Source organism: Rhizoctonia solani, chromosome 1, assembly GCF_016906535.1.
Source record: "Rhizoctonia solani chromosome 1, complete sequence".
In the NCBI taxonomy this organism is placed as follows: domain Eukaryota; kingdom Fungi; phylum Basidiomycota; class Agaricomycetes; order Cantharellales; family Ceratobasidiaceae; genus Rhizoctonia; species Rhizoctonia solani.
The window spans coordinates 128,282-152,508 of NC_057370.1; the positions used below are offsets into that span (position 1 = coordinate 128,282).

General features: G+C 46.8%; 8 protein-coding genes across 8 annotated transcripts; 3 read left to right on the forward strand and 5 right to left on the reverse strand.

Annotated features, from left to right (window-relative positions):
• Positions 1-57: 57 nt before the first annotated feature.
• On the reverse strand, positions 58-2,331 carry RhiXN_03548 (Vegetative incompatibility protein HET-E-1; the record flags this gene model as incomplete). The annotated part of the gene is made up of 3 exons (XM_043323365.1): positions 58-410; positions 1,138-1,510; positions 1,708-2,331. The coding sequence occupies 3 exons, from the start codon at positions 2,329-2,331 to the stop codon at positions 58-60; spliced, it is 1,350 nt and encodes a 449-aa protein (XP_043175784.1).
• Positions 2,332-4,643: 2,312 nt separating this feature from the next.
• Positions 4,644-5,087, reverse strand: RhiXN_03549 (Transposon Ty3-G Gag-Pol polyprotein; the record flags this gene model as incomplete). The annotated part of the gene is made up of 1 exon (XM_043323366.1): positions 4,644-5,087. The coding sequence occupies one exon, from the start codon at positions 5,085-5,087 to the stop codon at positions 4,644-4,646; it is 444 nt and encodes a 147-aa protein (XP_043175785.1).
• Positions 5,088-5,122: 35 nt separating this feature from the next.
• RhiXN_03550 (Retrotransposon gag protein) lies at positions 5,123-8,973 on the reverse strand (the record flags this gene model as incomplete). The annotated part of the gene is made up of 5 exons (XM_043323367.1): positions 5,123-5,444; positions 5,502-5,791; positions 5,866-5,996; positions 6,059-6,460; positions 8,154-8,973. The coding sequence occupies 5 exons, from the start codon at positions 8,971-8,973 to the stop codon at positions 5,123-5,125; spliced, it is 1,965 nt and encodes a 654-aa protein (XP_043175786.1).
• Positions 8,974-10,603: 1,630 nt separating this feature from the next.
• RhiXN_03551 (reticuline oxidase) lies at positions 10,604-13,577 on the forward strand (the record flags this gene model as incomplete). The annotated part of the gene is made up of 14 exons (XM_043323368.1): positions 10,604-10,619; positions 10,786-10,824; positions 10,883-11,043; positions 11,097-11,291; positions 11,342-11,418; positions 11,468-11,526; positions 11,588-11,745; positions 11,798-11,886; positions 11,935-12,056; positions 12,108-12,179; positions 12,302-12,767; positions 12,814-12,911; positions 12,975-13,230; positions 13,292-13,577. 14 exons carry the CDS (start codon positions 10,604-10,606, stop codon positions 13,575-13,577), a joined length of 2,094 nt encoding a protein of 697 aa, XP_043175787.1.
• A 978-nt stretch (positions 13,578-14,555) lies between these two features.
• Positions 14,556-15,340, forward strand: RhiXN_03552 (uncharacterized protein; the record flags this gene model as incomplete). The annotated part of the gene is made up of 4 exons (XM_043323369.1): positions 14,556-14,745; positions 14,798-14,952; positions 15,006-15,154; positions 15,211-15,340. 4 exons carry the CDS (start codon positions 14,556-14,558, stop codon positions 15,338-15,340), a joined length of 624 nt encoding a protein of 207 aa, XP_043175788.1.
• Positions 15,341-15,854: 514 nt separating this feature from the next.
• RhiXN_03553 (replicase polyprotein 1ab) lies at positions 15,855-16,580 on the reverse strand (the record flags this gene model as incomplete). Its single annotated transcript, XM_043323370.1, has 4 exons — positions 15,855-15,936; positions 15,990-16,138; positions 16,195-16,349; positions 16,400-16,580. The coding sequence occupies 4 exons, from the start codon at positions 16,578-16,580 to the stop codon at positions 15,855-15,857; spliced, it is 567 nt and encodes a 188-aa protein (XP_043175789.1).
• Positions 16,581-19,159: 2,579 nt separating this feature from the next.
• RhiXN_03554 (uncharacterized protein) lies at positions 19,160-20,345 on the forward strand (the record flags this gene model as incomplete). Its single annotated transcript, XM_043323371.1, has 6 exons — positions 19,160-19,168; positions 19,226-19,314; positions 19,365-19,401; positions 19,452-19,540; positions 19,593-19,695; positions 19,749-20,345. The coding sequence occupies 6 exons, from the start codon at positions 19,160-19,162 to the stop codon at positions 20,343-20,345; spliced, it is 924 nt and encodes a 307-aa protein (XP_043175790.1).
• Positions 20,346-22,413: 2,068 nt separating this feature from the next.
• RhiXN_03555 (replicase polyprotein 1ab) lies at positions 22,414-23,066 on the reverse strand (the record flags this gene model as incomplete). Its single annotated transcript, XM_043323372.1, has 4 exons — positions 22,414-22,492; positions 22,547-22,695; positions 22,752-22,906; positions 22,961-23,066. 4 exons carry the CDS (start codon positions 23,064-23,066, stop codon positions 22,414-22,416), a joined length of 489 nt encoding a protein of 162 aa, XP_043175791.1.
• Between the last annotated feature and the right edge of the window lie 1,161 nt (positions 23,067-24,227).

Consider the following 24,227-nt stretch of genomic DNA (forward strand, 5'->3'; position numbering starts at 1 on the left):
GAAGAAAAGGAAGAAGAGAAGGATGTAAGGTTATTGGATGGGATGTTACATATTTCATCACATTCCATCAGCATAATCCAAGGGATTCCATTTGTTCATGGCCTTGTTACTTTCAAGGTCAGACTCATGTCCTCCTTCATCACTTAATTCATGGATTGCTAAGTTGGATATACTTCTGCTCAGATCATTCTGAGCTGCTTGCATGGCCCATTGTTTGAGCCAGTCATGTAGATCCTCTATGCTCATTTTGCGTTCTAGGATCATGTAATAGACATCCTCAGGAGTGAGGTTGTCCACATAGCCACCTAAGCCTGATGGCAGTTTGTTTTTCCAGTTTTCAATTTCCGTAGCCAGCCATTCCCTTACTGTTGAGATTGGTATCCACCATTCAGGATCAATTTCCTCAATGTCTAGATGCCACTGTTGTAGACACACTTGATACCAGGGAATTTATTCCCATTTTCTCGAATTTAAACGAAAACAAACGGACAACATTTTCGATCACGTGACCTCGGCGCTTATATCATACGCTAAGCGCCGAGCCACGTCCCCTTCCGCGCTTACCTCAGCATGCGTAGCCACCTCCACCTGATGACATCACCATGACACGTCAGTGACACGTATGCATGAGTAAGGCCGACTGCGGATTGGGGTTCTTATTGGTTATAGTATTGCATATATTGTATTTGTAATTAGTTCACCCTTGTAATATATAAGGAGGCCAACCGACCATGGTAACACCCAGGTTGATTACCTCTTGTCGCATCCCCATTACTGTACAAGGGCCTTAAGCCCAGTAACCCACTTAGCTACTTAGTCCACACCGCCTTAAGCGGCTTTCTTGCTGGAGTTACATAGCTGGTCATTGCCCTTACGGCCTTGGTCATCGTAGTATAGCTGGTCGTCGCCGTAGGATAGCTTGCTGCCGCCTTACGCGGTCTTCTACTTAGATACATCCGGCCGCAAGCGCCTTCCTCCTCGACGTCCTTACAGACGTCCAGGACAGCCACTCTGCCAACTTCCTTGTGTGCTTTAGCACTGGGGCCCTCACTACATCCTCCACAGAGGCACCCACATTACCTCTACACACAAAGAACTTGGTACTTTGCATTAGTTTGGGTTGTTTTGGTGGCTCACTGCCAACCCAGCGGAGGTATCCCCTTGTTGGGCAGCGTAGGGTTCTTCCAATCCAGTAGCATTTCCATTGTTGACCCATTGGTATGTAATCAAGGGTTGCTGAGGGATCAAGTAGTTTGGCATAAGCCTTGGATTGTTGGAAGGAGTCACATCTTGTGATGACCTTATGCCAGTCATAGATGTTGGTGATAGGGGGTTGATCATTCCCCATGTCCCAGCCCATGGATGGATCTGGGGGTGCCCATTGATCCAGGTTGTCCTGGGACCAAGGGAACTCGGTCCTGTGCTCACTGGATCTATCAAGGTGGTAAGAGGTGGCATTTCCTGTGGCCTTGGAGATCCTGGTCTCTGTTCTGATGGCAGGCATGATGTTCTAGTAATGGGGATAGATAAGAAGGTAGTGGTGCCAGTGGTGGTTTGAGATGACTTCCCAGGCATGGGATGCCTTCCTTTATACCCTGGGTTGCCAGGACCCTTATCTTTCCGCTTGTCAGACCCTTTATTGCCCTTTGCCCTAGGGTCACGTGATTTCCTATGTTCTTCAGTAGAGTGGTTTGTTCTCCCACACACCTCACATTGGATTTCAGTAGACCCTGATTTATCAGAATTGGATTCACTGTTGTTCTCAGCCTCCCAGAGGGAAGACAAGGGAAGTATTTTATCCAATTCATCAATCACCTCCTGAGAAATGCCTTGATCCAGCATTTCCTGTTCCATCTTTAGATGGTTGTCAATATGTTTCTCCAACCTTTTGACTCCCATTACTAGTTCCATTAAGAATCCATAGACCTTTTGGGTACTTGTAAGGTGGTCATTAGTAATCCATTTCCTGTTTGCCTCAGTTTTTGGTGGTTGAGTTTCCTCAGGGAATTTGGCAAAGAAGTCTTCAATAAAATCCTTCACTGTCTTATTCCTGGTTGCCTTATCTACCAAAGGGGTTTCCTTTTCCCTGGTGGCAGGGTCCTCCAAGGGTGTGTTATTCCCTGGATTCTCATGCCTAGGGTCTAGGATCCTAGCTGTGGCAAGTTGAAATGATTCCATATCCGGTTGGTCAGCCTGTTTAGAAGGGGTAATTCCTACTCCTTCCTGATGTCCCTGTTCCATGCCTTGCATAGGAGATGTCAGCTCCATGACATGATCATGTTCAGGGTTATCCAATTGGGGCAAAGTCCCAAATACACGCCTAGGTTGCATCTTATGAAATCCCATATTGTTGCAAAAGGCCAAATAGAGCACTATAATAGTCTCTATTACTCGCAAGTTCCAAGATATACCTATCTTAATCAGTAAGAAGCCAAATAGCGCAACCCACAAAGGAAGTCTTTAGCTATTTGCAAGAAGAAGACAAGAAGTCTCAGTTAGTAAGAAGCAAAATAGCGCAACCCACAAAGGAAGTCTTTAGCTATTTGCAAGTAGAAGACAAGAAGTCTTAGTTAGCAAGAGGCAAAATAGCGCAACCCACAGAGGAAGTCTTTAGCTATTTGCAAGTAAAGCAGTGGACACCTAGGGTCCTAGTGATGAGAAGACTCTGACAGTACTTCTTATCACTTAATCAGAAAGAAGGATCAGTGGAGATCCTTTGTTGACAGTTGTTGATAGTTGAATTTCAAATAAATCACGCAGTTGCTCTTTTGGAGGTGTAGCAACACCTGCTTGTCCCTATAGGTTGTAAGACAAGGGAAAACAAGCTGGCTTTCTAAGCAGCTTGTTCCACCCCTATTGTTACAACCCCCTAACTTATACCATTGGAATCGCACAATTTTTCTGATATTTTTAGTATTTTTTACGGATTCAATATCTTTTGTTTTTCGATCACGTGATCTCGGCGCTTATTTATGCCAAGATGCCGCGCCGAGATGCCGTGCCAAGGGCGCTTAGGAGAAATCCACGCTTCTGCGCAGCCCGCAGCACGCTTCTCTTTTCACATGTAGGCTTCTATTCACACACGCACAGACCACATGTAATTAGTAGAATTGTCTATATATACAGCAGGGAAATCGCTTGGAGACACCAAGTCGATTTTACCTCGTCTCATACCCATTGAGGAGGACCTTCAGCCAGCTAAGTAGCCGGCCCCCCAGTAGTACAGAAGTTAACCCCATTACTTAACTCACCACACCTCCCAGGCCTCAGGCCCCTTTGCGATAGTATAGAAGTAGTAGACCGCCCTAAGCGGTATTAGTATAGCCTAGATAGTCAGTTACATAAGCAGTGTCTGTAGTAGTACGGCCACAAGCGCCCGCCCACTAGCGTGTACCCAACCTTACAGTTGGCGTACGACACCTATATATACCTGGGCATCACTTGGGTCTATATACATATTTCAAATGGGAGCACAGCCTCTTGGAGCCGTAGCACAGCCTCAAGAAGCAGTATGAGTCAAAGAACCATGTGGCAGTGCTTGATTAGCCAATCAAATGCCAAGAAATACACCGGTGAGGTGAGGTCTTGGCGGAGTTGGTTCTATTTTTAGCACATGATCACGTGGAACACCGCTTAAGTATGACTCATACTCTTGGCATGCACAGCCACAATATAAGTATGACTCATCCAATTTCCATATATGGTAATCCTATTCCCCAATCCGGCCCGGTTTTACCCGGAGATCAAGCACAGCCATCATCATGTGATTGTGGCAGTGCAGGTAGTACTTGATGACTAAGCATTTGTCATTATGCTTGGTCATAGTTGATTTGTCATTCATGAGTTGGTCATGTGACCTGGTTGCTGACTAAGCATTTGTCATCCTGCTTAGTCATACTTGATTTGTTATCAATGAGTCGATCATGTGATCTGGTTGCTGACTCATCAGAGTTCAGCTGACTAAGCTTAGTCATCCATCCATTTCATCTTCTTTCCTAATTTGGAAAGGGGATTGCCATTTTTGGTAAGTCTAGGTTGCTTAGTCTCTATTTGTCTTGAAAGTCTTCTTCAAGTTATGTCTCTTTCCTAATTAGGAAGGTGAGTTACCATAAATGGTAATCTGACGTTGTGTTGTTGGGACAATATGTTGTGCATCAGTGATGTAGAGGCATTAGTCATCCCTACATCCCCTATAGGCAATACATATACACATATATATGTATATATACTGGGTATAGGTAAGCAGCTTGTTTTCAATGTCATAACCCATATCTGGAGGGGTTATTACCATATATATCCACTGTCAAAGATATATATAGTATATATGATGCACAGTGATATATTAATAATATAAGTCGCTGGGGGACGTTGCACTCCCCCCGCCCCCCTAGCCGCGGGCCAATGTTAATGCCTGCGGGCAAGGTCTGAATAATATATTATTATAGAAGAGATTATGTCATCCCCCCCCCACCTCAAATCCGTAGTAGTTTAGTATAGTATTTGATAAAGGACTGGAGGGGGGGAGGTCATGTGACCTGGACTTAGAGAATATCACTAAGTCCAGCCATGTCGACCATAAGTCTCTTATATGTAGGAACCTGGAGGTTCTGAGTGCATATGTGCGAGTATATGCGTGCTTGCAGTCATGTTGGTGTGCAACATGAGTGTGTTGGAGGCTTGACAAGGTCAGGACTCATGGGAAGAATGGAGTGGGTCATGACATCTGCCGTTAACCATGTCATGCCTAGGATTGCCGGGGTGTTGCCAATGGGGCAAACAAGAAATGGGATGGAGTGGGTGTGGCCATTGGCCAAGACGGTGAGGTGAACCTGGTGCCAAATGCAACCAGTCTGAGAGATGGTACCATCTAACATTCTCACAACTTGTGGATTTTTGAGTTGGGTTTTTGGAATTTTATATTTTTCCACAATCAAAGGGGAGATGAAGTTTGAAGTGGCTCCTGAATCAATAAGGGTTTTGAGGGGTTCTGCCGGGAATTTTTGGACGTATAGATTGATGAATAACAAGGGTTTTTTATTTGAATCTAGAGCAAGAGATACAAATTCTACACTATCTATGTTGTCCATTTTTTTGGTCGGGGGCTTGGCAGCAGTGCTTGACTTTATTCTTTTCCCGATTCCTCCTCAGCTACTTTGGCAACTTCCTTGATAGTTGCCTTCCAACCATTAGGGCACTGTTTGATGCCATGCCCCTTTTGACCGCACTTGACACAAAGGCCAGATGCGCGGCAGCGGTCCCTTTCTTCCGGGGTAACGTAGTTTGGGTCTTCTGATAGGCGGACCCTAGTGGTGGTAGTGGAAGTGGTGGCTGTGGTGGCCAGGGACTTGGCAGGAACCTTCTTCGGCCGGTTTTCCTCATTTTCGCGGCAGATGTTGTCAATTTTAATTGTTGCCGCAAAGATGGCTTTGAGATCATCAGGGATACTATCTTTGGTAGACAGCAGTTCCTTGACCTTCCAATGGAGACCCCGCGTGAACTACGCAACATAGGCCTCCTTGTTCCAGTCTAGCTCCGCCATGAGATTGCGGAACTCCATGACATACTCGGAGGTGGTGGTGGATTGAGAAAGAACCGCAATTTTTCTGGCGGCGGCCCGTTTGGCGTCGGGATTGGCAAAGGCCTCCTTGAATTTGGCCGTTAGGGCCTGGATGGTGGTAGGGGGGTTTCCCTCGCCCTTGATGATACTCCCAATGATGGGGAGGGCCCAGTCAGCGGCCTTGTCTGTCATGTGGTATAAAATCCACACAACCATCTGCTCCTCCTTGTCAAACTGATCGCGATGGAGGGCTACCCATAGCATCATTCAATTGAGCCACTGAGTGGCTTTTTGTCCCCTGGTGTCACCCTTGTAGGGGTCGGGAGATCCATCTTGGGTTGTTTTACGCTGGACCCTGCGTCAAAGGGGGTGAGAGATCCCAAGTGCCTTCTAGGCGTTCCTTGAGGCTCCTTTTTGGGGGGCCTTGGTTCTTTGTCCTCTGAGTCAAAACCGGTTCCTCTTGAGGGCGGAATGGGGTCTTGAGCCCAGGCCTAACCGTACCTGGAGTGTGAGCTTCCCCCCCTGAGTGGGTAGGAGGGGTGACAGGCCCAGTCGATGGGCCAGGCTTGGTTTGGGCTCCGCCCTGGTCTTTGTCACCAACAAGGTTGTTGGTTTCCTTGCATATGGCTTTGAGCTCTGCGAGCTGTTGGCCTTGGGATGATATTTGGGCCTGCAAGGACCTGACTTGGTTGGTGAGGTTGAGGATAGCCTTGAGGAGAGCGGCAGTGGTCGGCTCCGGTTCCATTCCGGGCAAGTGTTGCGGAGGGGGTGATGGGCCGCAAGAGGGTGGTTGGGAGCGGGTTGCCACGGAACGTTGAGAGGAGCGGCTGGAGGGACGGGAGTATGGGTGTGGGACGCCAGAGCGTGTGGATGGAATTGTGGAGACGGCGTGGGGGAAGGTGCCTGTGACAGGACTTATGAGCGGTTTTTCTGTAGTGTACTAATGCTAAACCTTGCGTCTAGTACCTAGCGTTGGACTGTCCCTACAACAAATCAACAGACCTGGCGGTTGTGATATGAGCGGGTTTTCAGCAAGCGGGTATTTCAGCGGTCTAGGGTTGCTGACTACTGAGTTCCGGCAAAACTCAGGGTATGCGGACGATTAGAGCTTGTCAGCCTTATAGCAATTTGGTACTATGTGGGGGTGGGGAGCTTTTGATTATTATGCTCCGCAAGGTGGCCCCAATCACGGTTTTTTCCCTTGTGCTAGTACTGGGAGTCCTCTTGTTTGTCGATCAAAGCCTACAGAAAGTCGATTTTACAATGTTGTGCACCACTGTAAGGTGGGCACACGCTGGTGGAGTTGGGCGCTTAAGGCCGTACTACTACAAGCAACACGTACGTAATCTAACTAACAAGGCTATACTACTCCCGCTTAAGGCGGACTACTACTACCTAACTAGTGCAAAGGGGCCTTAGGCCTGGAGGTGTGGTGAGTTAAGGGGTGGTGAGCATCTGAGTACTACTGGGGGCCTGCTACTTAGCTGGCTGACTAATCCTCCTCAATGAATATGAGACAAGGTAAAATCAACTTGGGGTCTCCAAGCAATTTTCCTGCTGTATATATAGACAATACTACTAACTACATGTGGTCTGTGCGTGTGTGAATAGAAGCCTACATGTGAAAAGAGAAGCGTGCTGCGGACTGCGCAGAAGCGTGGATTTCTCCTAAGCGCCCTTGGCACGGCATCTTGGCGCGGCATCTCGGCATAAATAAGCGCCGAGATCACGTGATCGAAAAACAAGAGATATTAAGTCCGTAAAAAATACTAAAAATAATAGAAAATTTGGGCAATTCTAATGGTATATGTTAGGAGGTTATGACACAGTTGCTAAGTACTGAGTTCCAGCAAAACTCACGGTATGCGGACAATAGGACTTGTTAGCCTTATAGCAATTTGGTACTATGTGGGGGTGGGGAACTTTTGATTATTATGTTCTGCAAGGTGGCCCCAATCACGGTTTTTTCCCTTGTGCTAGTACTAGGAGTCTTCTTGTTTGTCAATCAAGCCTACAAAGAAGTCAATTTTACAATGTTGTACACCACTGTAGGGTGGGTACTTGCTAATGGAACAGGTGCTTAAGGCCATACAACTAAAACACTGCTTATGTAACCAACTGTCTAAGGCTATACTAACGTTGCTTAAGGCAACCTACTACTATCTACTACTGGTGCAAAGGGGCCTGAGGCCTGGGAGGTGTGATGAGTAAAGGTAGGGGTGAGTGTTTCTAATGCTGGGGGCCAGCTACTTAGCTGGCTGGACTGTCCTCCTCAATGAGTATGAGACAAGGTAAAATTGACTTGGGGTCTCTAAGCATTTTCCTGCTGTATATATAGACAAGGGTGCGCTATCTACAAGGTCTGTGCGTGTGAGAAGAGAAGATCATACATGAAATAAGAAGAGTGCTGCAGGCTGCACAGAAGTGTGGATTTCTCCTAGGCACCCTTGGCATGGCATCTTGGTACGGCATCTTGGCATAGCAAGTGCCAAGATCACGTGATTGAAAAACATAAGATATTGAGTCTGTAAAAAATACTAAAAATAATAGAAAAATTGTCCAATTCCAATGGTATAAATTTCAGGAGTGTAACAACTGCACATGAACTGGGCAATGTATGCCTCCTTGTTCCAATCTAGTTCCGCTATGAGATTGCAGAACTTGGTGACGTACTCAGACATAGTGGTTGTCTGAGTCAATGCAGCAATCTTCCTGGCAGCCACCCTCTTGGCATTGGCGTTGGCAAACGCCTCCTTGAATTTGGCCATTAAGGCCAGGATGGTGGTGGGGGGGTTTCCCTTGCCCTTGATGATGGCCCCAATGAGGGGGAGCACCCAATTGGCTGCCTTGTCTGTCATATGGTAAAGTATCCATACAACCATCTGCTCCTCCTCATCAAATTGATCTCTGTGGAGGGCAACCCACAGCAGCATGCAATCTAGCCACTGGGTTGCCTTGCATCCCCTGGTATCTCCCTTATAAGGATCAGGGAGTTCCATTTTGGGCTGCTTCACACTGGACCCTGAGTTGAAGGGGGTGAGGGAGCTAAGGCTCCTAGGCATGTTACAAGGCTCTTTCTTGGGGGCTCTTCTGGGTTCCTCCTCCTCTTCTGAGTCAAAGCCTGTCCCTCTTGAGGGGCAGAACAGGGCCTTGAGTCCAGGCCTAACTGTGCCTGGAGTGTGGGCTTCTCCTCCCAAATGGGTAGGAGGGGTGATAGGCCCAGTTGATGGGCCAGGCTTGGCTTGGGTGCTTCCTTGATCCTTGTTGCCAACAAGGTTGGCAGTCTCCTTGCATATGGCTTTAAGCTCAACAAGCTGTTGGCCCTGGGTTCTGATTTGGTCCTGTAGGGACCCAACTGTGGCTGTGAGGGCTGTGACAGCCTCAAGGAGAGCGGCAAGGGACAGCTCTGGTTCCATCCTTGGCAAGTCTTCCAGAGCAGGAGATGTGCTGCAAGAGGCCGGTTGGGAGTAGGTTGGAATGGAACATCAAGAGGCACAAGAGGAAGGCTGGGAGTAGGGATGTGGGATGCCAGAGCGTGTGGAGGGAATAGTGGGGATGGCATGGGGAATAAAGGTGCCTGATACAGGACTTATGAGCAGTTTTTATGCAAGATGTTATTTGCTAACTCCTTGCGTCAAGTACCTAGTGTTGAACAATCCCTACAACAAATCAGCAGATCTGGCAATTGTGATATGAGCAGGTTTTTGCAAGCAGGTATTTCAGCTGTCTAGGAGTGCTACTTGCAGAGTTCCAGCAAAACTTGTGGTATGCAGGGGATTAGAGCCCATCTGCCTTATAGCAATTTGGTACTACATGGGGGTGGGGGATTTTTGATTATTATATCCTGCAAGGTGGCCCCAATCACGTGATTTCCCTTGTGCTAGTACAGGGGGTCTTCTCCTTGTTGATCAAGCCTACAGAAAGTCAATTTTACAATGTTGTACACCACTGTAAGGTGGGTACTTGCTAATGGGACAGGCGCTTGTGGCCATACTACTAGTACACTGCTTATGTAATCTACTTGGAAGGCTATACTACTAGCACTTAAGGTGCTCTACTACTAGCTACTGTTGACAAGGGGACCTTAGGCCTGGGAGGTGTGATGAGTGAAGTAAGGGTGTTAGCTTCTGAGCTACTAAGGCTGGCTACTCAGCTGGCTTCTGATATCCTCCTCTAATGAGTAAGAGACAAGGTAAAATTGACTTGGGGTCTCCAAGCAATTTTCCTGCTGTATATATAGACAAGGGTGTGCTATCTACATGGTCTGTGCACATGAGAAAAAGAAGTGTATACATGGAATAGAAGAGTGCTGTGGGCTGCGCAGAAGCATGGATTTCTCCTAAGCGCCCTTGGCACGGCATCTTGGCGTGGCATCTTGGCATAATTAAGCGCTGAGATCACGTGATTGAAAAAGTAAAGACAAAGAGTTTGTAAAAAATACTAAAAATATTAGAAAAATTGTCCAAATCCAATGGTATAGTTAAGGAGTTTGTAACAATATTGTTGTGCTGGCCACAGTAGAGTATCAGATAATAGACTGCATCAACATACATGTACAAGTCTATGTATTCCAACTTCCCCCATGGACTCAAGGGCTAATTTAAATCGAAAATCTTATTGGTGATGGCTCAGCGGCCGTAATGCTTATCGGTATCATCATCCACTGTATACGTCATTTGCAATAGCCACGCGTTTCTATTCTACGCCACCTTGTATCACCATGGTCATCTCTACCATTGATGTGGATCCTTCTCGGACAAACTCCAAGTCAAGCGAACCTCGAGAGCTCATTTTGTTGCCGAACTGAATATGTTCGGGGCTGCTTCACCGGCATTTCAAGAGTTCCGAAGACTATGGTCCGGCTCTATAAAGTGCCGAAACATAGATCCCGGAGTTGAGTGGGTGGCGGGGTGGCGGGGTGACTATATGACGTAATCCAAGATCGGTGTAGATCACTTGACATCGCCGTGGACCAAACCGTCGTCCTCTCCACCACGACTACTACAACAGGCACACTGTTCTCCTCGAAAAACAGAGTACTCAAAAATGACTGCAGAACTAGGTTGGTATATATGATAAACCATATTTTCCGTGCTGCTTTGAATATGCTGATACGCTCATGTGCCAGCGCACGTCTAGCCAAGAAGGGAAAACAAGTCAAAGTGGATGGAGGCAAGTTGGATACTAACGCGTGGATTTCATTGCGAGCAGCTAACAGACGTGTTCAGATGAGATTCATGATGACTTCGAACGCGACTCCAATTTCGGTAAGCCTCCGACGCTATGTGCCATACTCATGTCCCATTGAACTGACTTGCCTTACAGAAAACGACGAACCGGAGAAAGAAGAACACCAGCCACCTCCCCGAAAGCGCCAGCGTACTATCACCAAGCCTAACAAGAATGCACCTCGCAAGAAGCAGGTCCGAGGAAAGCAAGGCGGTCTCGCCGATCTTATCAATATGCCTATTGATATATTCACTGAGGTATTGTCCCACTCCCCACAACTTCTTTGCCTCTTCCTCATTACATGCCCCAGATCGCAGCCCATCTTCTTCCGATCGATATCATCAACTTGGCGCGATCGAACAAGTTCTTCCGAAGCTTATTGATGCATCGGACGTCGATCCATATTTGGAACGGCGCTATGAAAAATATCGAGGGCCTTCCACCGTGCCCTCCAGGCATGAGCGAGCCGCGCTACTTGTCATTGCTGTTCTCAAAAACCTGCACAGTAAATAAACACGACTGGTTTGCCACCACCCTTTACTCACTTTTCTGTAGAAGTGCGGTGGCCCCGCCAGAGGGAAGATGGACCCTAACCTTTTGGTCCGACTTTGTGGATCCTGCCGTGGTGTGCAGTAAGTGCTTTGGTCCGCTTGCAATCTCTACTCACCACAGCAATTTCAGTCTGATGCCTTTGGAGCTCGTGCCCTCTATACTTATGCCCATGGTCCATTACTCTGGAAGTAAGTACGTTCCTGCGCTGATAGATAAACACACTTAACTTTTTTTTTACTGGGCCGACAGGTATTGCGCCTCTAAAGAGACGTTCAATCGGATACACATTATGCGAGGACATCTCTGATCTTTTGGCTCAATATCAGGAAAAGAAACAAGCGAGTAATGCAGATGAGCTGGAAGCATGGTCAAACGAGATGAGGAAAGCCGTGCACAACCGTCAAAATGTGAGCCTGGTTGGTATATAAATGGTCCTATCTGCTGACATCCCCCATCTAGCAAGCCCAAGCTCTCAGGGGTTTCCTTGTCACGCTTGAACTTGAGCGTGAACAAGAACTAGGAGACGCAAAGGAAGCACGCCGATCAGAGTAAGCTCGATTGTTTATACTATCTGGGCGCTCTAATTTCCTGCATAGGATTAAACGGCGGCTTGGAGAAATGGGATGGGCAGAGGAAGATATGAACTTTGGATGGTGGTCTGACAACCCACGCACATGGCACGATTTGGTATCGCAACCTAAACCATTGACGGAGCGCAGTGAGTCCGAGGGTCTCTTTTTTGTACAAGTTAAACTGACAGGATGCCCAGTATGGGCAAATATCCGGCCGAAGCTGATTCCCCTCCTAGAGGACAATCGTGAACGGCGCTTAGAGATGGAGCGTGAGGCCCGGCGATCTGAACGAAGGAGAGGTCTATCTAGACTCTTCCTTCAAATGCGAGAGCAATCGTTTCCCATGCTGTCATTCAAAGCCCACAATCTATGCTTCAATTATCGATTTCAGAGCCGGCACTCGACGTCTCTCATCGCGATGCATTCCCTGACTTTGCCCACACTCTCAATTGGTCCATAGTCAAGGATATATTTGAAACAGATGCGACCGAGGAGGAGATGGAAGTTAAATTTGGACAACATCGGGATGAAATTCGAGCTCTGATCACTGAATGGAAGGACCAAGTCCATACCCGACTGGCGAGCTCGGTTCGAAACGCATTCGAGGAGAGGAATGAGCCCCTTCGACCCACAATCTCAGTGTTCAACGAGGAACCCGACACTCTTGCCAATATTTCGGACAACCTCAAGCTTCTTCTACGCGCTGACAGCTTTTTCCGCCGTTCCGGGTTGTCCAGCCTTTCAAAGCAGCCATTAGGATATAGTATGATTCTGTCTATGAAAGATTTAGTAGGGTCCCATTCTCCGTATGCCAGCGAAACCCCTCGGGAACTCCCAACCTTCAACGACATCGAGTGGTACCCGAGGCTCATGAGGTTGCGCAAAAGCTGTTGGCTGACCTAGGCAAGCCCGATGCGTCCCATCTGGAGATGAAGAAAGTTGGGTCTGCGTTCGTTTGTGGAAGGTGTCATGCAGTTGGATCGATGTCGTGGGAAGCGATAGTGAGTCCCCCAAGGATTCAAAGTGAAACTCGATTAACGGGCATAAGGTCCAGCACTATGTAGAACACAAACAGATTTATGCCAAAATTCAAGAGGCTGCATCTGGTTTGTCAGAACGAGGAATTGTCTACAACGATGTCCACGACCCCGAACTCTTTACCGATAAACCGATGATCACAGATTATGCTACCAAAGCGCTAGAAACTGGGACTGGCATTGTCCTGAGTCCGGTCCAAGTCTGCAAGCTGTGCGAAGATATCCCAGCTGCTACAGCAGTTATTACAATCCCGCCAAGGATGAAGAAGCACCTCTTGGACGTGTAAGTAAAAAAAGGGTGGGCTCGCACGATAATGATTCGAGGGCTAATTTAATTATAACAGACATGGAATCGCCGAACCTAAAATCAACGAGCACTACATCTCCCGGAACTGGAACAACAGGCTACCGGGAATGGACGATTCGGACTCGGACGATAGTTATTCCATGGGTTACGGTGGTTGCAGTTGTCCTTTCCATCAAATGATGGGTGGGCTTATGTACTCCGATGAAGAGGACGAATATGGGTACGAAGAAGATGATGGCGGGTTCGGGCTTGGCTTGGGGTTAGGATTGGGGTATAGCGATGACGACGACGATGACGGTGATGATATGGTCGATTACTGGTAAAGGTATTTGTCTAACGGTAAACTCTTGTCGCTGGATTACGCTGACAATAGGTATAGGTTGACGACGTCTTAGTCGGGTGATAAAATCAAGTTTATATTCAACTTTCGTTCCTATTACTGCGATACTCCCTCTAAAAGTTGTCAGAATCGCCTCTTTCGTATGTCTTTTTCTTATATTCTCGTGCCCTCTACTTTCTCGTCATTCCGAATAATACGTTTAGTGTGTACTTAATTTCAATAAGAAAGAACCTACTGGAAAATCCAGTCCTGAACTTTTTACATGCTCTCGCTCATTTGTAGTCGAATCTATGTTTGACACGACTTGTTCGGTTTGCAGCTTTGACAGGCGAAAGTAGTGGATCAACAGTATTTGACTATAAACATAAATTCGCCCCTTTTAGTCACCCATTACTAAAAGAAGCTATTCTTATGCTTCTGCTTGAGATTCGGTTATTATAAGCATATTATGCGGGGCATTATAGCTGAAAGTAGGCTTTGATGTCTGTTGACCCGAGACCCAGGAGTAATGTCCTACCAATCCTTGGCATTAGACGCCCAGATGTCTATGAGCACTTCAACTCATGATCCAAGCCTAATGTCCGACTATAGCATGATGTTCAAGTCTACGGATTACCAACTAAAAGCTCTCATACTGCACACAAGCCTTGGCCCATGTGCTCGTCTCACGATCGCTATGGGGAGTATACGTACCATAACGTACCTGGTGCATAGCATCCGAGACAAAGACACCCATACACACGTGATTCGCCGAGGCCGAAAGTTGACAGAATTCTGTCATTTCAAATTGTTTAGACTTCTTTCTTTCCCCGTCCACGACTTCTGAAAAGAACCTGCTCTGGGCATTGTTTGAAAGGTGTTTCACAATGGGCTATATAACATGGCCAGATTTGAGTACTAGTGGTCATCAGTCTCCCCCTAGTCTTTCTTTTCATACACATAACCCCACTTTCATTTCAGAATGCTCGCTTTCAGCCGTCTTGCCAGCTTCTTGCTCTTTGTTCTCTCTTTGAGCCTTTTGACATGTGCGGCGCCCACTTCTATGTCTAATACTCTTGTTGCTCGCGAAGGAGTCCGTGGCAAGGGTGATTTGGTCGTTGCCGCATGCATAGATCTCCGCGCAAAGGCCTACACTAAGGCTGAATCCATTGGTGAGTTGCCTGAGGGGAATATTCTTGGTTTCTTAGCTTACCTCTTCCCAAGTTAAAATTGACGGTGCCCTCAAACTTGGAGTCGAGGTTGAAAGTCTCTGCAAGGATATCAACGCGTTTTCGGACGTCCTTGTCAAAGTAAAGACCGCAGACGTTGATGCCAAGGTTAGGGCCGAAATCGCGGCCCACCTCTTAGTTATCCTTAAGGTGCGATCATAACACCATTTCTGTAGAACGTGTACTTATTATCTTGTACGCAGGCCGTTATCAAGATCTGTGCTCATTTGATCGCCAAGCTCGACCTCAAGGTTGCACTCGAGTTGATCGCCAAGGTGCAAGTTGCTCTCAAGCTTGTGATCGATAACCTCGATATCTGCGTTTCCGGCTTCCTCGAAGTTTTCGTCAAACTGTAGGTCATCAACGCTTGTCTTCGCTTCTCGCATTTACTGACAGAAACGCAACTAGCGTTGCCGAGGCTGACTTGAGGCTTATGGCCAACGTTCACCTTGACGTTATCCTTAACCTCTTTGTGTCCATCCGCGCTAAACTTGGTCTTAAGGCCGTTGCTGGCCTCGCAGGAGCTGTCTCTCTGTAGACGAACTCATCTACTCGATGAGCATACTCTGGTAGAGTGTTATAGAATATATTAAATTCATCTAAAAATTTGTGTGATGATAGTCTTGGCCTCGTTGATCTGTCGGCTATATCAGAGTCTTCACCTCATTAACTGGTGCATTTACTTAAGTGTCGTTTGGGGCGAGCAGATTTATCACTACGCTCTTCCTTGGCCCGGAACTGGCTTACGGATTTATTAAGTATTAGGTTCTCCCTCGAGGATGTGTTGCATAAACCCATCCAAACCGGTACTTGTTCATTATGTCCATCTATGACGGACAGTACTACAAAAGCCTATAAAAATGGACTTGGTTCGCAATGCCGAACCTGGGTGTGGTGTCACGGTTTTAGGCCACACACATTTAGTCACCGGACAAGGAAGCGCCCATAGCAGAAGCACAAAAGTTTTATAGACACACAACATTGATTCACACGGATTTCTAACATCACATACAACCCAATGTAAACATTATACCATAGGAGCTTCGAGTATGCTACTCAGAGACACTGAATCCCAGTAACTTGGCAGATTCCAAGAAGTTAGCGGTCTTGAGCGCCTCGGGCTTGACATCGAGCCTACGAAACGAGATCGATACTATGAAACTGGAAGGAAATAAGAGCCTACTTACTTTGGGGCAACTGTCTGAGAAAGTTCGCCTGCCATCTTGTTTGCTTTGCCTAGGAGACCGGCCAAAGCGCAATCGACGTCTGCAGCAGAGGAGGCAACTGCCTCATGGCCAACCTTCTGAGAGAGAAGATTTGATATCTTTGTGCAGAGCTAGAGAACACGGTGGGTGGTGAGTGATAAATTCAGCTGGGTATACCAGTACGTACAGATACAATGGAAGCCGTGCGAACTGCGAGATCAGTGTTCGCCGGAGCACTGGGGTTGAGCTTGGCCTTTTTAACCAAAGATTCCGTCGTTGACCTGACGTTGATTGTTGTCGTGTTCAGTATGCTCTTGGCCTCTTCAATGGTCGTCACCCTCACTACAAGGCACATGAGCTGACGAACAAGATCTCACAAAAGGGAAACTCACTGGATTCATCGAGCTTTTTTCTCGTCACCCCTTCAAGCAAAGTAAGTGACGCCATGCTCCCAGTATCTCTCCGATAAGCAACTGCATCAACCGATTGACCGTACGGACTCGGCGCAGCGCAAGCCAAGAAACCCAACGAGACCACGAATAGCAGGACACTAGTTAAACGACTAGATATCATGCTGGCAGAAAATGAATGAGAATTGTTCAAATGAAAAGACAACGAGCGAGAATGGTGGTTGGAATGTCGAATGATAGCCGAGAGTCGATTATATAGTCATGGAGAACGCCAAGCACGTGGATTTTCAAGGTTCGATCGTGGATGTACCTGATTAACTGATCGAGGAATAAAGGGTTTCATTTGTAATATTGACGCTGCCGAGGCCCCGATCTTAATGGCCATATGGTCTGGTTGTGCAAATTATCAAGTGACCCCCAGCTCTGCGATCTCAATGAAGTTTACCCAGAATACTCAGGATAGTACGAGTGAATATATGCTAGATTTCTCCTTGAAAAACGACCAACGGTGATAAGACATTGGAACTAGGCGCCAAAATCACTATGGAGACCAGCGGAGCCGATCCCACAGCAGAAACTGTGTTACGCCAATGACACAATGAAATAGAAAGTGGCATGAACAATCCACGGCTTCAAGGCAAGGATACCCGCGGCACCAAAGGAGCTGTTTTCATCATGCTGAGAAAATCCCACGTCCAGGTACCACCCGGATTCCGCATTTCGTCTTCAGGTTCACCTGCGTGGTTGGAAATTGATTTCGTTTGACGATCGAGGAGCTATGCTTGAAGGGACGTAGTCAAGCTAATTGTGTATTTTAATTTTTTGATACCTGAGTACACAGATTGATTAAGGTCCAAGAAATACAAGTTGAAACAACTTAGAGTTGCACTTGGGCGTCAGGAACCAGACTTACTTAAGGATGCGGAACGGTCAGGCAATTACGCCCTTTGTCCGTCTTTGATATTATTTCATGGCGAATGGGTAACACCCAGGGAAGAGATATGGAACCGTCCGGTATTTCCCCGTGGCTTGATTAGAACTTGTCACCAAGAAAACATTGGGGAGATCCGAAAATAGGATGTCGGGTTTGACTCAGAGGGGTTGGATGTTGGTTGTCAGGTCTATTCAAGTGAAATCGAGCCCAGAGGCCAAGTGTGCCTATGTCACGTTGTATCCTGGGATCACGGTTCTAAGCAGATGAGGAAGATATAAAACCTGCAGAAAAGGAAACTTAATAGTCCACGATTATGTTCCGCCACTTCCTAGCGACTTGAAGTTATCTGGTTTTGGTCAGTTGCTATACAAATATATAAGTCGTGTTTCGCCAACCACACGGCTAACGACACAGATGTAGGGGAATAAATCAGTCGATAGCCAGAGTTGAGGGGTTACGAAACGCCCAGGCATGAGAGCAGGCGAATCCGATCCGACTTCTTAATTGACCTTGTACCAGGTATACTGAACTGACTCAGGCAAATGAAACACGACCCTGATCCACTGCAGGATCATGATAGTTTCGTACCAAAAAACCCTTGCCCAAGAATTGAATGTATTGGGGCGTTCAGCATAAATGACGTAGTTTCAGCTTTATGAAGAAGAGGAAGGAAAGTATGAAATAAATTATACAGAAGAAATGCGACCAGAGTCACCACGTGTTTTTGGGCATCCGTACCCTAGGGCTACCATCAGAGCGTTTTCAGCGCACTGGTTCAGCTTTGTATCCTGATTTCTCTACTACTTCTACATAGCCTGTGCCCGGAAACTCTCCACTTGAGGTCATCGAAAACCGAGGAAATAAGGTAGAGTCGGGCTTGCCTTGTGAGGTTCGGTGAGCTCCGGTCGTTAAACGGGTGGATAGCGCTCAGCCGGTGGCGCCATATGGCGCATTAGAGTTAAAGGATCAACCCAAATCGTGCTAGAACACTTGGTATAATACATGCGTTCAACATCGTTGAATACTCGCTAAAGTACCAGTGCCTCCTGCGAATCATGATATCCTTAACCCAGGTGCAGGTGCTTGAACCTTGAATGACCATGTTGGTTGATCGAAACTGGCTTATCTAAACAAGCACTTTTATACTCTGCTCAGAAACAGCTTTGTCGACTTCCCACCTCTCCCTTCTCCAAGCCATGTTCGCGGCAGCAACTGTACAGGCCCCGGTCCCTCAGTTGGTCTCCTATACGGTCTTCCCCAGTGGAGGTAAGTGGTAGCTGGCCTAGCCACAGGCGCAACAAGTGATGATAATCGGGTGTAGCGATGAAAATCCTTTCGGCTAGTATCCATTTCGCGGGTTCCTCTATACTAGCCTACTGCATCGCGCGTCGAATAAGGATGATTCAGATGACCTCAATAAATGACGTGAAGAATCTGTCGTGGCCACGGCTAAATGTTGTGCTCATACTAACTATCTCTTGGCTCTTCGTTTTCGGAAGTGGGTATTTATTTTTCCAGTGTATTGGCATATGTTCATGATTTCATTAGCCGGGATGCTTATTCACGGGGTCGGGATGTCGCATTCGCTCAACGCTTGCGTGTCGGGCCTGTTCTTATGTATTTGGTTATATGCGCTGAGTAAGGTTTTCATTTACACCTTCTTGACGGAAAAGGTGGGCTAGTCTGATCCAGACATAAAGCATTACTTGCTAAAAGAATATATTGAAATAATATAGGTTCGGATTGTATGGGATGTTGTAGCACAGCCGCGCCTGCGCTCACCAGTGTACCTTACTTGCCTTGCGGTAATGTTACCGGTATGTTATTATCGAGCACTTGAATTGCAGGGCACTGAGCTCATATCGCGGCCACAGTTTGGTGCAATGCCAGCCTTGATGACAGTAGGACGAATCGCCTTCTTAAAGCCTGATATGGCTTGTGTCATTGGATTGAAACCATTTTCGTACGAGTTCCCCTCCCCTTTGAGAACCACTATTTACGCCGTCCAATCAGATCAATTTCGTTGCTGGTATATGACTTGTTTATAAACGTAAGTCTCGGAGGATCCGTTTGGACAAATAAATTCTGAAAGAACGATAGATCTTCCTCAACGTTATGTTCCTGTGGCCTTTACTTCGTTCAAAAATAACTAGTCCTCGACTGGTTAAGCTTGCCCGTCGCAACATGGTGTACGTGCAATCATTAACTCATAGGCGCTAGGCTAACTATTTGAACGCGTAGAGCTGCGGTAGTTGCGCTTGCCACTTCAGGAACCAACATTGCCCTATTAACAGTGCTCGAACGCGAATTAGGATGGGTGTGTTTAGCTAACTGCGCTATAGATGTAGGTGTACTACCTTAACTGTACCCGGCACGAATAATCAACAACAATTTCAGGTTATACTCAATGCAATTGTGATATTTTGGTTAACGGTCCCCACAAACGACTTGTCTATAAGTGATCTATCCCATCATCCGTGCCATACTCAGCCACAGATTTCATATGGCGGACCAGATTGCGAGAGCTCCATTCACAAACCCCAATCGATCAAAGCTCCATCCGCATATAACCCCTCTATTGCACACAGGTCCCAGGTATCTCTCGGGGGTGTTATTGTCGGCAACAAGCCTACATACATTCCCCCTCCCGTTTACCCGGCTACTATTGCAGAAGTTAATGAACTACGATACACAGCTGGCCTCTCAGATTTTCCAGTATCGCCCACAGTTCCATCGACCTCACTGGGCAACATGTCCATGCTTGCCAGTTCACTGAATGACAACATTAGCTCAGGGAGGAGATCAACCGGTCTCCGTTCGCTCGGAGAGTTTTTCGGAGTATCAAAAGTCAAAGCAGAAAAGGAAATGGAGGTTCATATCTCCGTGGTCACTCAAGAAAATGTCGAAATGGGTCATCTGGAGAGCTATCAAGCCAAAAATGATGACGATGACAGCCTCGATCAATCTAAACTGAAGAGTGGGTGGTACAAATAAATGAGCCACCCGGAGAACATGGACCTTTATCACTCTTTTCGTGCAGACTGGTTCTTCATGTGTATAATATAATTGTGTCACTACACTCTACGCTATATATTCAAATTTATCGGCATAAAAGCACTTCCCGCTATGGTTGAATTAATAGTTGAACATTTGGGAGATAGTGTTCCAAATTTGGTAATTATCTTAGATACAAAGTACGGAACGTGACTCAACAAGTTGCCATGCTCCGAGAATGCTTCTAGGCAAGCAAGTTTGTCATTCAAATTCTAGTGGTGTGGGAATTTTCCTCTATCGCAATGCCCGTAAACGACAAACCTCGAGAAAAGTACGATGCAGACAAGATATACGAATTTAAAATCAAGGAAGGAGATGACGACTGGGGATGTCCATGCGGACTATAACCTCGTAACGGCGGCCAAATTCATCTGGTGTATACCTGAGATCGAACTGGTAATAGATTTTTTTTCCTCTACCCCATATCTTGAGTGGGTAGTGATCAACATTCAAGTGGTTAACCATATGCGGCAAGCCCGGTACTCTACGGCGCCCCGAAAATCTCGGGAGTGCTCCGGGACTCGCTATTGTCGGCAAGCATTCCGGAGCCTTTGGTATGGCGCTCAGAAGGGCTCGTGGGGTGCTCCCAAGTGCTTGCCGAGCAGTCCGGATTCACCGGATCCTAACGAGGAGGTTCCCAGAACCGGAGCAGTCCAGAGCGCTCCCGGGTTTTTGGGGCCCCTGTAGAGTAGGTGGATGACCAGAAGTTATGTGAAGAGCTCCGACATCAGGATATCTGTTTCGTAGGGGAGGACTGAATGTGTCATTGAATTATAATATAGGTTCATCAATCATGTCCTTTCCAACAGCGATCAAAGTTAGTTAAAAAGTAGGGTGCTCGGAATTTCCCATGATGGTAGTGATGACGATGCTAGCCAGAGTAAACAAAAGACACAAGGGTGGATCGACAGAAACATCTCGCTAACTCAAAGGAGTTGCGATACGAAATTTTAGGTGCAGTATTCAGTAAACTAGCACAGAAATTTCCTTCACACGTACGTGTAGTGCGGAAGGAAAGCTCGGCTGCGAGTTTGCTCATGGAAAGTAAGCTTTAGTATATGACCTTGACTGAAAATATGCAAGTCTATGGAGTTTTTGTATGTCGATACATTCAAAAGAAGCTAGAAAAAACCACGAGTGTATTCAGATCCAAGCGAGCATACGCGAAAATCAAGCCAAGTTCCATTCTCTCACAGTAAAAACAGCCATTACAACCGAGGTTTATGACCCGTAGCCACTTGACCTATGCTTCGGTCGCTGTTATGTATGCGATGCGGGTTCTGTAGGGAGTACAAGTGGGGGAGCCCGTGGCCGCCCGAAGACGTCCTAGGGAAGTCGGTCTGGCTACCCGAGACTGCGACCGCCCGGATCGAAGGCTTGAGGTGGCACAGACCCGCGCAGGATGGATACGACAGGAACGGATATATAATAAGACGGGTAAGATACAAAAAAAATATGCGACAGAAACTGACGTACGGTGGGTGGGTATTGAAAAACGTGGGAACAGGGTAAATCCTCGCGCTCAGTACGCCATTCCAAGGTTGCAGTATGGAATGGTGTTTGGTCCGACTCACGTAACCACCACCTCCGGCCTCGGTCAAGTGCCACATGTGGTGCCTTCACGCGCTGCCACTCACTCGCCCACCGGGACCTTTCGGAATTGAGGCTACTTGGTACTGCGGGCATGGGGCAAAGTGCCTATCGCGAGATGAATTAAGCACAAAATTGGCAATGCCCAACTTTCTCACAATATTGGTCATCTAGACTTGTGGCTCGTGGCTCAATGTAACCTTCGTGAGTAGCCGAAGGTAGTCTTGAAGTTTAAGGAAGCCCTGAAGCTGCAGTGTGGAGGAAAAGTTGTTTTCAATCGAACTTCTTAATGAACCTCGGGCTGAAAAAGATAACGAGTTGATAAACCAAAGTTCGTGAAACAGGGTGGTATTAGCAGAAGTATTACAACAATAGTCTAGGTATCTAACAAATCATTGAAAGTATGTAAGGGTGTCGCTCAACCAATCAAACCCAGCACCTTGGCACATTGGGTCAAGTCAAGCTGCATTATTGCACTGGTCTTGACATCAACAATCCTATTAACCGGTTCATGAGTGAAGCGTTATCTTGCACGAATCTATAACACTTACTTCTTGAGTACAAGCACAAGGATACCTGCAAACAATCCTTCGATAGTAACGAGTAGGCCCTTGAGAACGATGTCGATTTCGCCGCACAGACCGACAACAAAGTCAGCTCCAAACTTGCGTGAAAGTTTTAACAACATTTTAATGAGAATCTGAACAGAATAGGCACCGGTCAGCGCGCTGGTTGGTAACATAGAATCCCACACACCTCTATAATGCATGCCACGCGAACCGCTATGTCAGCTGTAGCCGTGGCATCAACGTTGACCTTTCCAAGCTGCTCCAAAGATTTGGTGGTAGTTTGAACTTCGACAACGACTTGATTCATTACAGCCTTAGCTTCATCGGACGTTTTTGCCTTAACTGTGGATCAAAGATAAGTGCGATGACACTGATAGGAGCAGTATAGGCAGTTACTGCAAGCATCTAGCTGTTTCCGCATCACCGCCTCAAGTGTAGTAAGCTGAGATAAGCTTCCTTCCTCCCCACGGGCTGACACGGCGCGCGACTTGTGGATCGACATTCGGGAACTGGGCGAAGCGCAGACCAAGGTGGTCAACGAGAGCACTAACAGAAAGATATTCACAACGCGTCCAAACGCAAGCATGGTGCTAGAAAAGAGTGTGTTTACAGGGACAAGAACAACTGAAAAAGAGGATGTTGGGTCGCTGTCATGCTGAGCGCCCCTTTATATAGTTGTTGCAAAAGCCAAGAACATCGAATTTCAAACCCGAGTGTTTGACGTACCTGTATCACCTGATCGAGGATAGAATCGCTGGATTTGAACACCAAGCTATCCCGCGCATTCAATTTGACCACAAACCAACTGAACCAGAATGTGGATATGAACTCACAATGAAACTTATTTGGGTGCTTTTCATGTACATATTAGTAATCAAAATGGGAATCAGTAACCAAGGCTATAAAAACAAAAACCCTGCCCCCCACTGGGACCAGGATAGGAACGAGTTGGTTTCAGAGATGGCTGATGGAGCAAGATAGAGAGTAGAGACGCCAGTTACCAGCAGTTTTTCAGGCATGATAGGTGATAATTTAATCACCTTGAATATTTAGTTCGTTTGCTACAGTAATACTGTATGTACGTACGCGCGCCACTGTATGTGGACAAGATACCGGGATTCGTTGCGATATTCGAAAAGCGACCATTTAGAGTACAATTTGAATCATCAATGAGCTGGTAGATCGGTATTTTTTGGTATGCATACTAGAAATCGGTGTAGGTCATACTACCTTTTAGGCCAACTCTAACTGAAAACGACACGCAGTTCTTCATCATCTTGTCCCCCACAGAGTGCTGGATACGTGTCCATTGGCTGCAAGAATAAATTATGTAAATACACTCTTTTCTCATTGGAAAATTTCCGGCTGAAATTTCTCTCATGAAATCGGCTATTTACTGAGCCAATCTCTTCAGTTTTGTACGTGAATATATTGGTCCATAATGACGGCTTACATGCGTAAGCTGGCCAAGGGCACATACTGAATAGACTGGTAATTTACTTAAGGATTCACTTAGCCTTAGGCCAGTACAGCCCGAGAAGAGGGGGGGTATATATGCACTGGGAAAGTGATACGACCGGGACCGGCGGGTGAACATGGGTGAGAGGCGGAGAGGCGGTACGCCAAACCGGGGTGCCAGCGGGACCGCGCCACCGAGCGAGCA